The sequence below is a fragment of the Tachypleus tridentatus genome, chromosome 10 (genome assembly GCF_004210375.1).
Source record: "Tachypleus tridentatus isolate NWPU-2018 chromosome 10, ASM421037v1, whole genome shotgun sequence".
Lineage (NCBI taxonomy): Eukaryota > Metazoa > Arthropoda > Merostomata > Xiphosura > Limulidae > Tachypleus > Tachypleus tridentatus.
In genome coordinates this window covers 19,366,765-19,390,227 of record NC_134834.1, presented here as the reverse complement: position 1 = coordinate 19,390,227, position 23,463 = coordinate 19,366,765, and the positions used below count along the sequence as shown (strand labels likewise).

At 37.0% G+C, this 23,463-nt stretch overlaps 1 protein-coding gene across 2 annotated transcripts in view; it reads right to left on the bottom strand.

The window, feature by feature from the left end:
* The window catches only part of LOC143228832 (GTPase-activating Rap/Ran-GAP domain-like protein 3), a 126,080-nt gene extending 104,356 nt beyond the window's left edge, over positions 1–21,724 (bottom strand). For both annotated transcript variants that reach the window (XM_076460212.1, XM_076460211.1), the window contains exon 1: positions 21,087–21,724. In XM_076460212.1, the coding sequence (XP_076316327.1) occupies positions 21,087–21,262 (176 nt within the window). In that variant the 5' untranslated portion in view covers positions 21,263–21,724. The remainder of the gene's footprint in view (positions 1–21,086) is intronic.
* Positions 21,725–23,463: the final 1,739 nt, after the last annotated feature.

Genomic DNA, 23,463 nt, shown 5'->3' with positions numbered 1-23,463 from the left:
ATTTCTGTACATGTAATGGGTACTAAGTAATACAAGAGATTTCTGTGGATGTAATGGGTACTAGGTGATACAAGAGATTTCTGTGGATGTAATGGGTACTAGGTAATACAAGAGATTTCTGTGGATGTAATGGGTACTAGGTGATACAAGAGATTTCTGTGGATGTAATGGGTACTAGGTGATACAAGAGACTTCTGTACATGTAAAGGGTACTAGGTGATACAAGAGATTTCTGTGGATGTAATGGGTACTAGGTGATACAAGAGATTTCTGTACATGTAATGGGTACTAGGTGATACAAGAGATTTCTGTACATGTAATGGGTACTAGGTAATACAAGAGATTTCTGTGGATGTAATGGGTTCTAGGTAATACAAGAGATTTCTGTACATGTAATGGGTACTAGGTAATACAAGAGAGTTCTGTACATGTAATGGGTACTCGGTAATACAAGAGATTTCTGTACATGTAATGGGTACTAGGTGATACAAGAGATTTCTGTACATGTAATGGGTACTAAGTAACACAAGAGATTTCTGTGGATGTAATGGGTACTAGGTGATACAAGAGATTTCTGTACATGTAATGGGTACTAGGTAATACAAGAGATTTCTGTGGATGTAATGGGTACTAGGTGATACAAGAGATTTCTGTGGATGTAATGGGTACTAGGTGATACAAGAGATTTCTGTACATGTAATGGGTACTAGGTAATACAAGAGATTTCTGTACATGTAATGGGTACTAGGTAATACAAGAGATTTCTGTGGATGTAATGGGTACTAGGTGATACAAGAGATTTCTGTACATGTAATGGGTACTAGGTGATACAAGAGATTTCTGTACATGTAATGGGTACTCGGTAATACAAGAGATTTCTGTACATGTAATGGGTACTATGTGATACGAGAGATTTCTGTACATGTAATGGGTACTAGGTAATACAAGAGATTTCTGTACATGTAATGGGTACTCGGTAATACAAGAGATTTCTATGCATGTAATGGGTACTAGGTGATACAAGAGATTTCTGTACATGTAATGGGTACTAGGTAATACAAGAGATTTCTGTACATGTAATGGGTACTCGGTAATACAAGAGATTTCTATGCATGTACTGGGTACTAGGTGATACAAGAGATTTCTGTACATGTAATGGGTACTAGGTAATACAAGAGATTTCTGTACATGTAATGGGTACTCGGTAATACAAGAGATTTCTGTACATGTAATGGGTATTAGGTAATACAAGAGATTTTTGTACATGTAATGGGTACTAGGTGATACAAGAGATTTTTGTACATGTAATGGGTACTAGGTAATACAAGAGATTTCTGTACATGTAATGGGTACTAGGTAATACAAGAGATTTCTGTACATGTAATAGGTACTAGGTAATACAAGAGATTTCTGTACATGTAATAGGTACTAGGTAATACAAGAGATTTCTATACATGTAATGGGTACTAGGTGATACAAGAGATTTCTGTACATGTAATGGGTACTAGGTAATACAAGAGATTTCTATACATGTAATGGGTACTAGGTGATACAAGAGATTTCTGTGGATGTAATGGGTACTAGGTGATATAAGAGATTTCTGTACTTGTAATGGGTACTAGGTAATACAAGAGATTTCTGTACATGTAATGGGTACTAGGTAATACAAGAGATTTCTGTGGATGTAATGAGTATTAGGTAATACAAGAGATTTCTGTCGTCTCCACTCATGTTAACTAAACTGTTTCTGAAACTACTTAATTTGTTCTATGTGATAAGTAACGTAAATGCCCTCCGCTAGTACAGCGGTAAGTCTACGGATTTACAACGCTAAAATCAGGGGGTTCGATTCCTTTCGGTGGACCCAGGAGATAGCCAGACGTGTCTGCTGTAAGAAAAACACACACAAACACTCAGTAACGTAAGCTGCTCAATAAACTTTAGAATATATTGGGCCCATTACATTGAACCACATGGCAAGTGTCGCCACTCTAGTTTGTTTGTTTTGTTTTTGAATTTCGCACAAAGCTACTCGAGGGCTATCTGTGCTAGCCGTCCTTAATTTAGCAGTGTAAGACTAGAGGGAAGGCAGCTAGTCATCACCACCCACCGCTACCTTTTGGGCTACTCTTTTACCAACGAATAGTGGGATTGATCGTCACATTATAATGCTCCCACGGCTGAAAGGGCGAGCATGTTTGGCGTGACGGGGATTCGAACCCGCGATCCTCAGATTACGAGTCGCACGCCTTAACACGCTTGGCCGGCACTCTAGTAACAGTTCTTTGTCACTTCTAAGTTTCTGAAAGAAGCACTAATACACTTTAGTTTGTGAGGAGCTCCTAATTCCTTTCGCATATATTTATAAGTAAATAGTATTGTTGTAAATACAGAACTTTGAAGTTATAGAAAAGCAAAATTCTTTATGTATTGTTGTTGGGCCAATCTTCATAAAATACACGTAAACTCTTTGATTTCTGATACCTAAGAAGTCATGAAGAACATGAACCTTGTTTATGAGTATTAGAAGTAAGGAAAGAAACGTACAGTTTAACCATTTACATTCTATCATTATCCCATAACGCCAAACATGCTCTCCCTTTCAGCCGTGAGGTCATCATAACGCTACGGTCTATCCCACTATTCGTTGGCAAAAGTGTAGCCCAAGAGTTGGCAGTGGGTGGTGCTGACTCTCTGCCTTCCCTCTCGTCTTACACTGCTAAATTATGGTTGGCAAGCGCATATAGCCCTCGAGTAGCTTTGCGCGAAATTCAAAACAAACAAACAAATCCATCATTTTATGACTCCAACTTTATAATATATATCTCTGCTTCGCTCTTACTAGCAGGGGGTCCGGCAAAGCCAGGCAGGTTAAGGCGTTCGACTCGTCTTCTGAGGGTCGCAGGTTCGAATCCCCGTCGCACCAAAACATGCTAGCCCTTTAAGCCGTAGAAGTGTTATAATGTGACGGCCAATCCCACTATTCGTTGGTAAAAGAGTACCTCAAGAGTTGGCGGTGGGCAGTAATGACTAGCTGCTTTCCCTCTAGTTTTACACCGCTAAATTAGGGTCGGCTAACGCAGATAGCCCTCGCGCAGCTTTGTGCAAAATTCAAAAGAAACAAACAAACATGAAATACATTTAAAACACTTGGAATAAAGGTAGCTTCAAACGAGGACGTTTTGTTTCCATTACATTACATGCACACTTTCGAAGTGACTTTGCAGCTGTCCGCCTTTTTATTTACGTAGCGAGATGAGTTTAAAACAAAACTGCACTGAAAAAACTCGAGGACTTTTTTTAATGCACGTAAAGACGTCCCCCATTTTGAAATGTTCTTCAGTTTCTGCCTTAACCAATGAATGTTCTTCAGTTTCTGCCTTAACCAATGAATGTTCTTCAGTTTCTGCCTTAACCAATGACAATCTTATCTCATTTAACGTTGCCATGACTACGTAAGTCTTGACCAGTTATCGCTTACGAAGTGTATCATTAGAAGTAGTCCAACTAATGGATAAGATTAACTAAGTCCTTGTAAGGGTTTCAGCAACCTCAATTTGTTAAAGACCCTTCTCTAACGCATTCCAAAAGACAGATCTTTTAGTACTTAAAGCTTTCGATTTTAGTACGAAGTAGATTCTCACTTCTTTGTCTGTTTATCTATCTTATCGTGCATAAGAAAAATATGATGTATCGTTTTGGGAGTATCGTATGACGTTTCAAGCCTAAGAAATATAAGGTCATTTCCTAGCTATTCATTGAGAGTAACTAATTACATGAACTGTTGGCTTATTTTTAATTTGTGAGATAAATTCCGAAAACTGTAGATTGATCTTATTGACAAATCATAAAAGCTAAAAAGAAGATATTCCCATAGTTTACAGACTGACTGGATAACGTGATTATTGAAGTATGTTACTAACAGGAAACCCGATCCTACATCCGTAAGTTTACTTAAAGCGCTAAACTCCGGGGTTCTGTTCTCTGTGGTGTGTGCTGTAAATAACTCAATGTGATTTTGTCCTAAAACAGACAGAAAGACAAACTTTGAATACTCATGTCCAAATAAATTCATTTGGATTAATTTTTTCAAATTAAAAGCTCCCTCCACCCCAGTGGCACAGCGGAACGTCTGTGGACTTATACTGTTAGAAACCGGGTTTCGATACCAGTGGTGGGCAGAGCACAGATAGCCCTTTGCGTAGATTTGTTCTTAATAGTAAGCAACAATAACAAATCAGTTCCAATCATTCAGTCGTGCTTGATTTAAACATGATATACATCTATACATTTTATGGTTAGTTGGTTATTTCAGAGCAAAGCAACATTGGGCTATCTGATGTGCCCACCACGGATAATTGAGCTACGTATTTTAGCGTTGTAAGCCCGTAAACTTATTGCTGTCCCACCAGAGGAACTAACGTGCAAGGTACATCAAACAAAACCAAAACATGGTTTTGAATGAGAGATAAAATAAGAGGTTTTTTTAGAAAATTAACTATCTCACTGTCACCTTCATGGGTGTAGCTAGGCCTAATATTGGGTTAATGAAGGGTGGAAGGTGTTCCAGGAGAATCTACCATTGGAAAGTTTTGAAATTTAAATCTGAAATAATTCTTTTTTGTATAGATAATATATAAACAAATTAATCACGCAGGTGACATAGAGTATGGTAAACATTTATGTTTTGATCATGAATATTTTTCTTAAAAGTCTGTTGTGAAAAGGTAACCAGATAAGAACATTATTTCAAAATAATTCGTACATTCAGTTTCCAAGACTGCATAAAACTGGTAAACACTGAAAAGTTTCAAGGAAAGTTTTTTTTCCCAGGTGGTAAAGTTGTCAAGTTTAGGTAACACAAATGTTATATAGTGTGTTCCCAATACACGCAAACATGGAAGTAGAATGCCTAAGGTGGTCAGTAACGTGGTACATGTTTAAGGTGGTCAGTAACGTAATACATTTAGATCTAAACGTTATAAAGAACATTAGAGAACAGTTAAAGTTCATTAGTTCAGTTTATTTGTTTTACAAAACACCGTTTCTGTTCAAAAAATAATCTCGAAAACTGGTATTTTACTTTATAAGATAATTGAATATTTTTCTTTGGGTAAGTGATTAGGTTTAGGGTTAAGGGTGGATCTGAGAACCCATGTTTCGTGTCTTGTTGCAGCAAAACTCCAATTCTACATTTTGGAGGTGGTGATGTGGGTGCGCTATAAATTGTCTCCTTGTTTTAACGCAAGGTGGTACTGGGATATCTAACGACTACACCGCGGAAAATCGAACCCAGGATTTTAGCCTTGTAAGTCCGTAAACTTACAGGTGACCCACCCGAGTGGACTGAGTACAATATAAGAATGATTCTTAAATTCCACTATCGATTACACAAGAGTAACTCAACAGATGGCACTGAGAGCTGTTCTTTTTTCTTCTTCTAGTCCATCAATTCGGTATGAAAGACAAACATGCCTTTGAGCGAGTTCTTGCGAAAATTCTAACGAAACAAGGCCCGGCATGGCCAAGCGCGTAAGGCGTGCGACTCGTAATACGAGGGTCGCGGGTTCGCGCCCGCGTCGCGCCAAACATGCTCGCCCTTTCAGCCGTGAGGGCGTTATAATGTACAGTCAATCCCACTATTTGTTGGTAAAAGAGTAGCTCAAGAGTTGGGGGTAAGTGGTGATGACTAGCTGCCTTCCCTCTAGTCTTACACTGCTAAATTAGGGACGGCTAGCGCAGATAGCTCTCGAGTAGCTTTGCGCGAAATTCCAAACAAACAAACAAACGAAACAAAATGTTATATACATAATATTTTATTATAACGTGAAACTACAAATTAGAATTAAGATGACGACAATTCCTAATTTATTTGATGGAAAATAATATTATTCAATAAAAAATGACGAAAAAAAAATCATGCCAAAATTTAGATTGTTTGTTTTGAATTTCGCACAAAGCTACTCGAAGGCTATCTGTGTTTGCCAAAGCTACACAATAGGCTATATTTTCTCTGTTCACCATTAGCATCGAAACTCAAATTTTAGTGTCGTAAATCTGTAGAATCATAATTGAGCCACCAGGTGGCCTCATAGTGTTAAGTTCAATATGGCTGAGATATTTCAGAAAACATAAAAAGATTTTCATTAGAATGTGATAAAAACATTTTTTTACGCACGTGTCGTGCTGTCAGGTGACAGCACAAGTAACTGTTTGGGGTCTCGTGCGTTTAAGGGTCTTGCAAGAGTGAGCGAAAAATACGTTTAAAATTAAAATGCGTTCTTTATTTTCACGTTCCACAAAGTGCAACAGAGCACATGATGTTTAATCCCTTGAAATAATAGTTAGGCACCTAACTTGAAAATTCATAAAAAGATATTGCTGAAGCGAATCCCATTGGTGGATCGTGTGATCTGACTACTCTGATACTTTGGGACTCAGTTCTGCCTGCAAGTGACACTATATCAAAGCGCGGACCTATTAGTACTAGCATAGCCTTAAGTCACCATTAGAACGGTGCAGCTTAATGATACGTTTAATTAAATGTTTAATGAAACTTCACGTTTATTAAACTCACTATACAAACCGCTGGAAACCTGGTACCAGGAAAAGTAAGAAATAGTTTGATCTATCTACATATGTTTACCACGATACGAAACACTATCATGTCCAATCTACCGTACTACTCTGCCCGTCGTAAATTCAAACTTATATGTACTCAGGCTCACTTAACATTGAGACTCCAGTCTTTTAAGTACAAGTGTGTAAGTGTTCTATAGTCCGTAATGCTCAACACTTCAAGTCCAGCATTCAAATGTTTGAAACTTGTCACTTGTAAAGTGTTCCTAATTCTGACAAATTCAATAGTTTAATAAATAATAACAGTAATTTGAATTCAGTTTTCTAAAGAAAAAAAACCGTTTTAATAGTAGAGTAAACATCAGTTCTCTCTTTTCTGATTTACCTGATTTAATAATATTTATTTATCAACTTTATAATTATATTAACCGTCCTCTGAATGGAAGTTATGTAATTTTATGATTAATGAAAGGTTGTTTTAGGTCATGGAAAGTTGCTTCTCTTATGTGTAATTATAGGGGGAAGAAAACGTAATAATGCCAATAGAAACTGTAAAACACAAAATGTGAAACCCCAGATTTGTTTGTATATCTGCACGGCCCCATTACATCTCCATACGAAATTTGGTGAAGATCTGTTCAGAAAAACAAAGCAGTGGCAAAAACAAAATATAAACGCCCATAAAACACCCACCAAACTGAACAGTTGGATATATTTCCCCGTGGACCCAAAGAGTCTCCATATAAATTTTGATGAAAATCCATCCACACCATGCGAACTAATTACATGGACTTACAAGAGACAATACTATTATATTTATGCTTTTGTTGTTTCATATTCGTGGCATATGGTATTTTCAACATCAATGACGTTATATGCAACTTATGGGCAAAATGGTTAGGTCAGAGACATAGACCTCTGTAATTTAGAATTGTTGAACAGAGAAAGGCCAAGCGGTCAAGACTACCCCAACCTGTTGTTGTTGTTTTGAATTAAGCACAAAGTTACTCAATGGGCGATCTATGCTCTGCCCCCGACGGGTATCGAAACCCGGTTTTTAGCGTTGTAAGTCCGCAGACATGCCGCTGAGCCACTGAGGGGGGGTACCCCAACCTATACGGCTACTATTAATCTAATAAGACCGATTGCCACTTCTATAACGAGTCCACACCAGAAAGTTGCGGGTGTGTTCAATGGCATATCTAGTGCTATAGCTTTAGACGTATCGATCAGCAGCCTGGAACGTTAAACATTAAGTCAACCTTCGCCTTTCATAACATAATTCAGAAAATGTAGGAGACAGTGACCGACAATACGATGTTTACAGGCACTTAACGAACGTACTAAGTTATACGTTTTTGAAACTAAGTTCCTATAATTAAGTACACTTGTTCAAAAATTAAAATTCGTGAGAATTAAAAACAAATTTTTTTATGTTTTCTTACATTTAAATAAGTTAAAGAAAATTATGGAGGTATAACAATGAGAACTTAAATAAATCATAATATAGAATGTTAAACTTTATTAGGCCCCGGCATGGCAAGGTGGTTGAGGCACTCGACTCGTAATTTTGAGGGCGTTATAATGTAACGGTCAATCCCACTATTCGTTGGTAAAAGAGTAGCCCAAGAGTTGGCGGTGGGTGGTGATGACTAGCTACCTTCCCTCTAGTCTTACACTGCTAAATTAGGAACGGCTAGCGTAGATAGCCCTCGAGTAGCTTTGTGCGAAATTCAAAACAAACAAACTTTATTGGAAACATTAAGCGTTTTGTACATAGTGAAAATTATAAAGCTTTCTAAAAGGTATGTTGGATAAACCCATATATAGAGTATCTGTTGGATAAACCCATATCTAAAATATATGTAGGGTAAACCCATATCTAAATTATCTGTAGGATAAACCCATATCTAAAACGTATGTAGGATAAACCCATACCTAGAATATATGTAGGATAAACCCATATCTAGAGTACATGTAGGATAAACCCATATATAGAGTATATGTAGGATAAACCCATATCTAAAATATATGTAGGATAAACCCATATCTAAAATATATGTAGGATAAACCCATATATAGAGTATATGTAGGATAAACCCATATCTAAAATATATGTAGGATAAACCCATATCTAAAACGTATGTAGGATAAATCCATATCTAGAATATATGTAGAATAAACCCATATCTAAAATAAATTTAGGATAAACCCATATTTAAAACGTATGTAGGATAAACCCATATCTAGAATATATGTAGGATAAACCCATATCTAAAACGTATGTAGGATAAACCCATACCTAGAATATATGTAGGATAAACCCATATCTAGAGTACATGTAGGATTAACCCATATATAGAGTATATGTAGGATAAACCCATATCTAAAATATATGTAGGATAAACCCATATCTAAAATATATGTAGGATAAACCCATATATAGAGTATATGTAGGATAAACCCATATCTAAAATATATGTAGGATAAACCCATATCTAAAACGTATGTAGGATAAATCCATATCTAGAATATATGTAGAATAAACCCATATCTAAAATAAATTTAGGATAAACCCATATTTAAAACGTATGTAGGATAAACCCATATCTAGAATATATGTAGGATAAACCCATATCTAAAATAAATGTAGGATAAACCCATATCTTCGAAGAAAACTGAAGGAATGTTGAATTAATTATCCATGTTGCCTACTTTGATGCAGCTCTAATACCTTAGTGATAGAAACTAATAGTTTCTTGGAAAGTTCAGATCAGTAACGTTTTGAAAATGAGTCCATCTAACACGTGCATGGAACGTGTGATAAGCAAACAAGCTTCGAATACTGATGATAATGAACTCGGACATTTTTTTCCACATTAGAGGGAAGGCAGCTAGTCATCACCACCAACAGCCAACTCTTCGGGTTATCCCTTACCAACGAATAGTGGGATTGACCGTCACATTATAACGCTCCCACGGCTGAAAGGTCGAACACGTTGGGTGTGACGGGGATTCGAACCCGCGATCCTCAGATTACGAGTCGAGTGCCTTAACCACCTGGCCATGCCAGGGCCTAATCAGGAAGAATCACAAGTCTTTTCAGATGCCGTTTCTGTCTTGGTGCTGTTGTTGGAACCGGTTTGTTGTTTATTATTAAGCACATAACCGGTTTCCAGATGTACAAGTCTGCAGACATACTATTGTGCCACTACGGGGCGCATTCTGGTGTGTAAAAGACAACTGTAATCTGATTCAACACAATATTCACAAATGTTGTTGGGGTATTTGGCTCATAGTTAATTTGTCACATGTTCAGTGAAAGATTTCGAACCTGTGGTCCACAGATGTTGAGACGATCATTCTGACCACCAGGCCATGTGAGGCCCCTCTCCTCTGGCATTTCAACATTAGAGGCGAGTGGCGCAGATAACGTTTAGGTAAATTTTGCGAACTTCGGTAAACAAAGACAACACGTAAAATGTGTCGTGAGTTTTGACACACGTAATCGTTAGTTAAATAATGTTTATCAGAAGCATTTCAAGTGGTCTGAATATACTAAGTAAGAAATTTATAGATCGGATTATTCTAGGACGAGTTCTTGTATTTTGGTGATTCAGGGATGCTGTCTTAGAGCGTGTAACGCTAAAAATCGGATTTCGATACCCGCAGTGGATAGAGCGCTTGTCCGTCGAATAGCGTTGTGCTTAATAACCAATAAACAAACTATTACTTTTACGGTTACATCACAGCCTCAGAGTGCGAATGCATGTTTTGTAGACAAAGGGACGCGAATCTTAAATCCTCGGGTTCAGAAACCAAGTATGTTAAACATTAGGCCAAGTTCATTCGACGATTTCTAACAAAAGTGGTAAAAATATAATACTAGACTGCAGACTTTTCTTACGTTTCTCTCAGTTATTTTATTTCGCATTTCAAGTTGTTAGAAACGTGTAAAAGGAAAGATTTTCACTCTGTCTAGAACATGTCAGGGCCTAAAAAATGTATTTTGTTCAACACAGGAATTCGTCAGCTGGACTAGACATGTTGGCAGACACAAAGCGTTTCGAAAGTTTGTTTTATATTTACTTCAAAGCATTCTGTTACGTTTTATGAGACCGGAAGGCATTAAAACTTAAAAGTGTAATAACAGTAATAAAAATCACATTAGAGAGCACGTTTCTCTTAATTCGACCTCCAGTGACGTGTGAAATACTATTTTATTTTATTCGTTTTTCTTTTCTGACAGCAGGAGGTGTTCATTCAATTGTGGTACCATTATGCGGCCATTGGTTGTATTTATTTATTTTCCAGCTATCGGCGTTTAAAAGCCGTAATATTTCTGTTTCGTTTACGGCTGTTTAACTCGTCGTTAGTAAATCTTATGAATAAGAGACTTCTTAAATCTAAATGTTGTGCTGGTGTTGAACGAAAGGTATCGTCAGCATTGGGTATGTTAAATATTTCTGTTTCTTTATGAATGTCGCGCAAAGCTACACGAGGGCTATCTGCGCTAGCCGTCCCTAATTTAGCAATGTAAGACTAGAGGGAAGGCAGCTAGTCATCACCACCTACCGTCAACTATTGGGCTACTCTTTTACTAACGAATTAGAGGATTGACCGTAACATTATAACGCCCCCACGGCTGAAATAGCGAGCATGTTTGATGCGACGGGGATTCGAACCCGCGATCCTCAAATACGATTCGAACGTCTTAACCCACCTGGCCATGCCGGGCCACATTTCTTGTAAATAACACTGCACAATAAAGTTTTTGTTTCTTGAACACTGTTGGGTGTTCTTTATAGATTTTTGGCTGCTAATCACGAAAATCACATCCAAATTTGCCCATCACGTACCGTTTCATCATAATCTTCAGTTTCACCAGGACATTGCTACAATGGAAAAACGATATCAGGACAACTGTAATCCGTCAATGCTTGCCCACTACTGTTGGACACTGCAACGTGATGCACCGGACATTGAATACAAACGAAAATCAGGAGCAAAACACTTTTAATTATGTTGAACTTAATAGCGTATTAGAAACAAACACAATTAAATACGTTATTGCCGGTAAACAGTTAAGTGTCTATTTCTCAGAGTTCCTACGTGATGAAGCAAAACCAAAACTATATTTGTACATACCCACCAGGTACCTGTCACAATCAGCAAAAACTTTTCAGAAAGCAAAACTTTTCAAAAAAGTTGTCGTGCAGTGTGATCAAACATCGTTTCAAAACTTATCTTCACAACAAACAATACATTAATTTCAATCAGTACGAAGCAAATCCTTGGTATAGAAAGTCCCTCATTGACAAGTTTGTATACAGCAGAAACATTGACTAAGTTTAGTTGTTATTCATGACAACCTCACCTCTGGAGTTCAACTGAAACAGGAACGTGCATTCACGAGAAGAAATATCACAGAAAAAATCAGACATTCGGAGAAGTCGAGCATGGTCGACTGACTGACCCACGGAAACTAAACTTTTATGATCATTATGGCTGATCAACTAAGTGCCTGATTTTTATACGAATTTCAATAACTTTTAAAATATTTGATCATATTAATTGTGATGCTCACATTTCTCAAAAGATTTATAACAAACTATTCAAGTATTTCTCTCACTGCGCCCCCCCCTCCCCCCGTGGCACAAAGGTATATCTGCGGACTCACACTGCTGGTAACCGGGTCTCGATACTCGTGGTGGGCAGAGCACATATATCTCATTTTGTATATTTGCATTTAATTCTACACAGACAAACAAATCAATGCCCCCTAGTGGCACAACAGTATTTCTGAGAACTCACAACACTAGACCGATAGCTGTGATTGGCAGAACACGGATGCTCTTTTCAGTGATGTCGAGATGTGAGTGTTTTCTCAACCCAAACGAGCCGTTTTTGCATATAAAGATGCTCTTTTGTTTGGATTTGTACTTAATTACAAATAAGCAAACTCTCCTCTCTGCCACCTAGTGACACAGTGATATGCCCGCGAAATTATCAACGCTACGCACCGGATTTGGACACCTGTGGTGGGCAGAACACAGATAGCCCCATGTGTAGCTTTGTGCTTAGTTACAAACTCATTGCCCGTAGTTACACAACGAAATGCATGTCAATTTAGAACACTAGAAACCGGGTTTCGATACACGTGGTGGGCAGAACACAGTTAGCCCATTGTATACTTTTGTGCTCAACTACAAACAAGCAAACAAAATTTATCTTATTAATGTTTGAACTTAGAAGATACGTACAACGTTTTTAGAAATATTAACGAAGTCGTAAAGAAAAAAGCTAATAGAAATGTTAGACATGCTATCCAAAGAGAGTTGTGACGTCATTGATGAATTATCTAGTTCATTTAGATTTGGGCCTCGGCATGGCCAGGTGGTGAGGACCATCGACTCGCAATCTGATGCTCACGGGTTGGAATACACGTCACATCAAACATGCTTGCCCTTAACCCGTGGAGGTGTTATAATGTGACGGTCAATCGCACTATTCGTTGGTAAAATAGTAGCCCAAGAGTTGGCGATGGGTGGTGATGACTAGCTGCCTTTCCTCTTGTCTTACACTGCTAAGTTAGGAACGGCTGGCGCAGACAGTTCTTGTGTAGCTTTGCGCGAAATTCAGAAAACAGACAAACCTTTGGACTTCCAGATACTCGCCACAATGTTTGCAGATGGTTGTAATCTTAACTTAAAGACCGAAAAATCGAAAATTTGTTTTCTTGTGAAATCGACTGTCGCATCGTATACCAATGTTCGGATATATCAAAAGATTTGTTTTCCCGCGTCACACCAGTGTTTATTAAATAAAGTAAAGGTTTCTGCATAATCGGCACGTGTTCTATTAAACAGAATGACAGTTGTTATCAAATATACATTTTTATTTCAGAATATTCGCACATTGCTGCTCAAAGTTTAAATTGATATACGATGGGGGGGAACAGTTAGTAAACATGCACTAAACCACAGGTAACCCTCTTGTCTAACCATATAATGAGATTTGACCTTCACTCTAATTATACACCCATGTACCCAAAGTTCAGAAAACGTTTTCGAGGTCAGAGGTCGCGAACCATAAATTCACGGATTCAGAGTCTGTGCATTTTGAGCGGAAAACTTAGTTCATGGCGCTGTTTGTCTCTTGCTTTATGGAATTAAGCTTTAATGGAGTGAATGTTAAAGTTAACGAATGTGTGCACTTTGAATTTCAATGTTCTATTCTATGTTTCAGTGGATACAGCTAACGACCTCTCATTGAAAACTGGAAACTCACGCTATACAATTAAATATTAGATGTACTTCCATATGATTCCCTAAAATGTTCTGTTTCAAGAGTAAATAAAACCAAAATTAAGAGTAATAAACATTTTTCTTTCTTGCTTTTGAAGTTTTGAAGTTCATACTGTATTATAGCCTACAAAGTACATAATTCTTCTCGTGGTTCATGGCACGCGCACCATTTTCAATGTGACGTTATTTTAGTGTCTGCTGACTTACTGACAGACAACACATTACTGTATCATGGTGTGAGTGGTTAAAACAGGTGACCTCTCCATTCCTTAAAAGCCCCTTTCGGGAAAATATTGATAATAAACACGCTGTCTAACAATGCCTATGCTATTGAGGTCAGGGAGATCACTAAAAGGTCCTATGGTGTCGAATATACAAAACAAGGGTTATCACACTAAACAATTAAACTGGGTCGTATTTAATGTTCTTAACTAATTACTAGTTGTAATTTTTTCTCATAACGTTTGCGAAAAAACAAACAAACGAAATGTCATATGCAACTTTTACCAAACAACAACGACAAAATATCCACAAGGGAGCGCCACAGTAGTAATAGTTATTTTTATATGCTTTCTTATTGCCTCCTATCCTCAATGGCCAGTGATATGTCTACGGATTCCATATCGCTAGAATCTGGGTTTCTATACCCGTGGTGGGCAGATCACTGCTAGTCCTTTGTGTAACTTTCTGCTTAATTACGAACTCAAATCACATCTTTCGTACTGTGGAGCATTTAATAAATGATCATCCAATCACAACTTTCGTACTGTGGAGTATTTAATAAATCATCATCCAATTACAACTTTAGTACTGTGGAGTACTTGATAAATCATCATCCAATCACAACTTTAGTACTGTGGAGTACTTAAGAAATGATCATCCAATCACAACTTTCGTACTGTGGAGTACTTAAGAAATGATCATCCAATCACAACTTTCGTACTGTAGAGTACTTAAGAAATGATCATCCAATCATAACTTTCGTACTGTGGAATAGGGATATTGACTAAACTCTCAGTTCAAGTATCTCGTGAAGATTTTATTCTCCGATATGACGTCAGTTGCAGAATAGAGTGAGAAAGATATAGAAAACACAGATATCTATTAGTGATGGCACATAGGTTTCGAGTGAAGCCTAATTAGAAACATCGTTAAATACTTTGTTAAAGCGAAACTGTTTGGCCATTTTAGTGGCTACTCAATTCGTCTACAAAGCCTGCAATGTACAACAGTAATAACGAAATCGTTTCAATTAATCACTCAAGGCTAAGTTGTTCGATATAATTAATAAAATGTTTAACTTCTATACCCATTGTAAGCCTAAAATTATAGAATAGATAACTGAATAGAAAAAGGAGAATCGGTCAGTTTTCTTTCGTGTTTTTTTCCCCTTCATCAGCTGCACGTGATTTTAAGCACAAGTTAAAAGCGTCTTGCTTAATGCGTATTTCATGTTGGAAGATTAGTGTGAACACGAAACGTAATGGTCACATCCAAATGTTACCATTTTGCATAACACTAAATGATTTATTGCAAAGTGCAAGTTTGTTTGTTCGTTTTTGAATTTCGCGCAAAGCTATACGAGGGCTATCTGCGCTAGTTATGTCTAATTTAGTAGTGTAAGACTAGAGGGAAGGTAGCTAGTCATCATCACCCACCGCTAACTCTTGGGCTACTCTTTTACCAACGAATAGTGGGATTGACCGTCACATTATAACGCCCCTAAGGCTGAAAGGGCGAGCATGTTTGGTATGATTGGGATTCGAACCCTTGTCTCTCAGATTGCGAGTCAAGCGCTCTAACCACCTGGCCATGCTAGACCGCAAAGTACGAGCCGAAGGTGTTAAAACGTGCTAGCGAATTGTACAAAAGTACAGGGAAAAGACACCTTTGATGTTTAGTATTTGTGAAATGAAATAATATTCTGCAACCTTGGGTCTTTCAATCACTCAGCAATAAATTTGAACAATTATAACGTTACGATCCAGATTTCGATACCTTGGGTGAGCAAAGAACAGTTACTACAGTATTACAATGAACAAACACACAAACTGTACCGTTGTCATAGAGAAAAGTATAAACTGTGTATTATCTTCACAATACGTCGTATTTTTGCTTCAAAGCAAACGTTACAGCACAATTTCTTACACATCTCCCCCTAGTGGTTGAGTGGAATCCTGAAGGCTTATTTGATTTGGTTTCTTTTGAATTTCGCGCAAAGCTACACGAGGGCTATCTGCGCTAGCCGTCCCTAATTTAGCAGCGTAAGATTAGAGGAAAGGCAGCTAGTCATTACCACCCACCGCTAATTCTTGGGATACTCTTTTACCTATGAATAGTGGGATTGACCGTCACATTATAACGCCCTCACGGCTGAAAGGGCGAGCATGTTAGGTGTGACGGGGACTCGAACCCGCGACCCTCGGATTACGAGTCGAGTGCCTTAACTACCTGGCCGTGCCGGGCCTTAAAGGCTTATAACTAAAAGTTTGTTTTTCGATCCCCACGGTGGACGTAGCACAAATATTTCACTCTAGAGCTCTATGCTTAATAGTTAAAAAACAAACAAGTTTGTTATAAATATATGTCTATGCATATATCTTATTTCTTTATCCAGCTAATATATTTAATTATGCCAAAATTTAATTTTTATTATTATTATTAGGCTTTAGTTTTACATACAAACCAAAGTCTTTTGATGTCTAGAACTCCATAGTGTATTTAGAATTATATCTTAAATTAAGGTATAATCCAGAAAGCGTGCACTGTAATCATATTTACAGCATTGCGCATGCGTGAATTCAACAGTTTTTGGTTTTTTCTTTCATACAATTAGTCCTAGTCGTTATACATATAATGAATAACTCGTGACACGGTGAAGCCAATCATTTAATCTTTTTCTAATATAAGTAATGATTTACCGAGATTAAACTTATACGTCAAGGACTTTGATGTTACTTAAAAATCGAACAACAATGACAGCTTGTTAGGAGAAATGATGGTTCTCGGACTGGTCCAAAATGGAAGTGGGTGAGTGGAACTGATAGGTAGTCCCACCGACGAAAAGTGTGAGAACTGGTGGCGAAGGCGTATACTGTGTTTGTAAAACTGCGTGCTCGTATGCAAGTCCAATGGGAAAAAAATAAATTACAATAAAATATATGTGAGAAACCAAAATATAGGATTTGTTTATGTGTTTAGGATTTGATATTAAATATGGAACTCAGAAATTCATTGTAAAGTGTTTCTTTTTTATAATATAAATATAATTCTTAACCGTTTTGCTCGTTTATGTACATTGCGTTCCGTCGATAAAATTATATTTAATATCTTATTTGTTTGTTATTAAGCGCAAAACTACACGACCGGTTAACTAGGCTGCGAGCGGGTATCGAAACCCAGTTTTTAGCGTGATCAGTTTTCTACGCTTACCTCTGAGTCATCATCTGTGCGACTTTGACAAATATCAGACGATAAAGTAAAGATAAAGCAAAAACCATTGTTAAATGTCAGATGATAAAATGAAAAGGCTTAACGTATATTAATTATTTTTTCAACTTCCTGGGGTATGTAATTTTTATATTTTGTTTAGAAAATGTATCATACACATGGAGAAACAACCAACTAGATAAACAGAGATAAACAGACAGAAAGACAAACAGATACAGTATGCATAACTCTACACAAGTCTTTCAGAAAATACATTTTATTAAGAGTTACTACTTACTTAAAAGCTATTAGGCTTAAACTACATGTCACTCCATTCCCACCCCTATAGGCAGTGACTGATAACATTCAGAATAAAGTGTTATTCAAGACAAAATGGTATTTAAGGCACAAGATATTGTTATAATGACAATGAAACAATGAACAATTTATCAACAAATTTAGTTTGTTTGAACCAAACCAACTTGGACATAGGCTATATATTGTTTAGCTTGGCGTTAAGATAATAAATACTGTACGTAGACATTTAAATTACAAATATATTTTAACATCTTTTAAGCATTCAATTTTAGAACCTTCTAAGCGTTTCATTTTAGCACATTCAAAGTATAATTTTAACACGATGTAAGCGGTCTCCATTGGCCCAGTGGTTTAAGTCTGCGGACTTAAACGCCAGAAACCAGATTTTGATACCCCTGATAGGAAGAGCACAGATAGCCCATTGTATAGGTTTGTGCTTAACTACAAATAAAGCAAGACATTCTAAGTGTAACATTTTAACACGTTCTAAGCGTTCTGGGATAACAAATCTTTATTGTAGACGGTTGTGAGATGTTTAGGAGAGATGTCTTTATTTAATATTGGCAAAATAAGTATTCTTCTTCAAAGAAACTAAGTTTAAATTTCTGAAAAGGCCCCGGCCTGGCCAGTTGGTTAAGGCACTCGACTCGTAATCCGAGGGTTGCGGGTTCGAATCCCGGTCGCACCAAACATGCTCGCCCTTTCTTCCGTGGGGGTGTTATAATGTGATGGACAATTCCACTATTCGTTGGTGAAAGAGTAGCTCAAGAATTGGCGGTGGGTGATGGTGACTAGCTGCCTTTGCTCTAGTCTTACACTGCTAAAATAGGGACGGCTAGCGCAAATAGCTGTCGTGTAGTTCTGCGCGAAAATTCAAAATATTTTGTTTTTTGAATTTCGCGCATAGCTACGTGAGGGCTATCTGCGGTGATTCAAAAGAAACAACCAAACCAGTGCATCTGTGTATCCATGTTATACTTTCCGGTCCGACTCTCATATATTGTTTTCCACATATTATTTGGTAATTTAGGATGACAGAGTCACTAAAAAAATCTTTTGTTTTTACTGAATTCCTGTATGTAACATTAGTGTCCTATACATAGACATAACATTAGTGTCCTATTATAGACATAACATTAGTGTCATATACAAAGACATAACATTAGTGTCCTGTATATAGACATAACATTAGTGTCCTGTATAGACATAACATTAGTGTCCTGTACACAGACATAACATTAGTGTTCTGTATATAGACATAACATTAGTGTCCTATATATAGACATAACATTAGTGTCATATACACAGACATAACATTAGTGTCCTGTATATAGACATAACATTAGTGTCCTGTATATAGACATAACATTAGTGTCCTGTACACAGACATAACATTAGTGTCCTGTATATAGACATAACATTAGTGTTCTATATATAGACATAACATTAGTGTCATATACACAGACATAACATTAGTGTCTTATTATAGACATAACATTAGTGTCCTGTATATAGACATAACATTAGTGTCCTGTATATAGACATAACATTAGTGTTCTATATATAGAAATAACATTAGTGTTCTATACACAGACATAACATTAGTGTCCCGTATATAGACATAACATTAGTGTCCTGTATATAGACATAACATTAGTGTCCTGCATATAGACATAACATTAGTGTGCTGTATATAGACATAACATTAGTGTTCTATATATAGACATAACATTAGTGTCATATACACAGACATAACATTAGTGTCCTGTATATAGACATAACATTAGTGTCCTGTACACAGACATAACATTAGTGTTATATATATAGACATAACATTAGTGTTCTATACACAGACATAACATTAGTGTCCTGTATATAGACATAACATTAGTGTCCTGTATATAGACATAACATTAGTGTCCTATATATAGACATAACATTAGTGTCCTGTATATAGACATAACATTAGTGTCCTATTATAGACATAACATTAGTGTCCTGTATATAGACATAACACTAGTGTCCTATACACAGACATAACATTAGTGTCCTGTATATAGACATAACATTAGTGTTCTATATATAGACATAACATTAGTGTCCTGTATATAGACATAACATTAGTGTCATATACACAGACATAACATTAGTGTCCTGTATATAGACATAACATTAGTGTCCTGTATATAGACATAACACTAGTGTCTTGTATATAGACATAACATTAGTGTCCTGTATATAGACATAACATTAGTGTCCTGTATATAGACATAACACTAGTGTCCTATACACAGACATAACATTAGTGTCCTGTATATAGACATAACATTAGTGTTCTATACACAGACATAACATTAGTGTCCTGTATATAGACATAACATTAGTGTCCTGTATATAGACATAACATTAGTGTCCTGTATATAGACATAACATTAGTGTTCTATATATAGACATAACATTATTGTCCTGTATATAGACATAACATTAGTGTTCTATACACAGACATAACATTAGTGTCCTGTATATAGACATAACATTAGTAGTGTTCTATATATAGACATAACATTAGTGTCCTGTATATAGACATAACATTAGTGTTCTATATATAGACATAACATTAGTGTCATATACACAGACATAACATTAGTGTCCTATTATAGACATAACATTAGTGTCCTGTATATAGACATAACATTAGTGTCCTATATATAGACATAACATTAGTGTTCTATATATAGACATAACATTAGTGTCCTGTACACAGACATAACATTAGTGTCCTATTATAGACATAACATTAGTGTCCTGTATATAGACATAACATTAGTGTCCTATTATAGACATAACATTAGTGTCCTATTATAGACATAACATTAGTGTCCTATATATAGACATAACATTAGTGTTCTATATATAGACATAACATTAGTGTCCTATTATAGACATAACATTAGTGTCCTGTATATAGACATAACACTAGTGTCCTATACACAGACATAACATTAGTGTCCTGTATATAGACATAACACTAGTGTCTTATACACAGACATAACATTAGTGTCCTGTATATAGACATAACATTAGTGTCCTATTATAGACATAACATTAGTGTCCTATATATAGACAAATTAGGCGGATAGGCAGATGGATAAAAACAAACAGATAGGCAGACTTACAGATGTATATAGTTAGGTGGAGAGATGGAAAGATGGATATACAATGGAATAAACAGATAGAGAGATAGACAGGTATAAACATATAGATAATAAGACAAACATGAATTGATAGACGGATAAAAAGTTTAAGTTGATGTGATAGAATTATTCGTTTCCATCAATAAGAGTTTCCCTTAACATTTACTAGAATATAAAAACCTAAACATTATCAACAAATGTTATATAATTTCCACAGATTTAGAGCTCTTTATAAATATTACGAATATGAGTGACTGACCAACTTCCTGAACCTCGCCTTCCAGAGGAGTGAGAGGGTCGTCCCGGTGAGGGCGGTAAGAGAAATGGGGTCACGACACGGTCAACGCATAGTGACCTTGACCTGTCCCGTTTGGGAATGTTGATTTTCGGAGGTCCAGGAGGGGAATGGTCCCTCCAACCGAATCTGAGTGGCATCTCCGGAGATCTAAACGGCAGACGCTCTTACAAAGGTTGGTATGGCACGTGGCAGGTCTGCTTGTTTGGACTTAGATTATTTCCTTGGGATTTCACACATTGAATTAACGCATCGTCACTTTATTGTATGTGATGTGGTACAGCCAAACATTTCTGGAAGGCGACCTTAACGATGGCTCGAGACGCGATATAAACTTTGTCTTCTTGACCATTAATGGCCACGTTGGCGTCGGGTCCGGTTCAACTTTAATGAAATACCGTTTAAGAACTTTCTATCACCATTGGTAATTAAGGGTATTGCGTCTATGATGACCGAAAGTAATCTTTTGAATAAAGTGATAGCAGTTACTAAACCATGTTTTGTTGTAAGCGTAAACGTAGCTGAACACGCGTGACGATCGGAAAGAACAACTTCGAAGAATTGCGCCAGGGAACTGGCTTCCAATCGTACACCGTGAAAGCACGAGGCAGACTAAAAGCGTCCTTGAAGCCTCACTTTCGTCGCAACACCTTGGACGGCATTTTGTGAAAGTGCGCAGATGCTGAAGATGCGAGATCCGGGTACGATGTAATCGGGTGGCATCTGCGAAAGCTAATTAATTTACGGGTAAAGTTTGTATATTTTACAAAAAGGATAGCAGTAAGAATTTCTATCGTGACAAGCAATACCACATGTTTTACACGTCATTTTCACATGAAGTACGCGATGTTTCACGCGCTGCTTTCCTATGAAATTTAACACGTTATTTTGACATGAAATACCCGATGATTTTCGTAATATTTAAAATGTTATTGAATTCGTTGTAATTAAAAAAAAAAAAAAAATTCAGGAACAACAAGGCTCCGGCTTGGTCATGTGGTTAAGGCACTCGACTCGTTATCCGAGGATCGTAGGTTTGAAGCCCCGTCACAACAAACATGCTCGCCCCTTTCAGCCGTGATGACGTTATAATATGACGGTCAATCCCACTATTCGTTGGTAAAAGAGTAGCCCAAGAGTTGTCGGTGGGTGATGATAACTAGCTGCCTTCCCTCTAGTCTTACACTGCTAAATTAGGGACGGCTAGCACAGATAGCCCTCGAGTAGCTTTGCGCGAAATTAAAAACAAACCAATCAACGCGTTATCTCATTTTTCCTGAGAGTAACTCTGATGCATTTTCATTGGGAGAGATTAAGTAGTTGTGAGCTCGCTCCCCCTATCTTTTCCATTTGTACGCTACCTAGGAACGAGAGTAATATTTATGATAGTTTTAATATAAAATAATTGTTACTTACATCCCATACGGACCGACTATTACTGTTTAACATCCGCATTAACTACGTTGTTTCAGTAATTTAAGGGTAAAGAAAAAACAAAAGTCAACTGTAAACGTTTTTCATTGGCGAGAACTTGAAACTTCTAATCATATGCTGAGACATTTTCGACGGTTAATCACTGTTATGTTTTTATTGTAATTCTGTATTCTCGAATTACACAGAGACGAAGAAACGTTGTTAATTCGTCATTAAGCCTAGTATTAAATATATTGTGTCTGAAGGAACAGGCTGTTTATAAATCTGGTATAACGGCGAATATTGGTTTAATGTTGATGAGTTTTTGAAAGCTCAGATCTGGGTCATAAACTTCTTGACAGTCGCAATACGTTTTACTTGTAACTTATTAGCTATTAGTATTTACACGAGTAGGGGAAATGCCTGCGTTTCAATTGTTAGGATTGATTTGTCTGGGATTTTACGTGGGTCTTCGTAAAGTGTACAGACTTCTAGCGTTAAAATCCGGAGTTGAATTTCTCATGGCCGAGAGAGGGCGCTGAGAGCCTAATGTGCAGTTTTCGTTGAAACCTGATTGACGACCCAGCATGACCAGACGGTTATGGCGCTCGACTCGTGACATGAGGGCCGTGGGTTCCGTCGCACCAAACATGCTCGCCCTTTCAGCCGTAGGGACGTTATAATGTCACGATCAATTTCAGTATTCGTTGGTAAAAGAGTAGCCTACGAGTTGGCGGTGGGTGGTGATGACCAGTTCCTTTCCCTCGAGTCTTACTCTGCTCAATTAGTGATGGATACCGTAGATAGCCCTCGTGTGGCTTTGCGCGAAATTCAAAACAAATAAAATTATATCTATTGCAAAATAAATTTTAATTTGAGAAATCTAAGTTGTTTTCATAAGGTAAAAAAATTCGGCCATTATAATAAA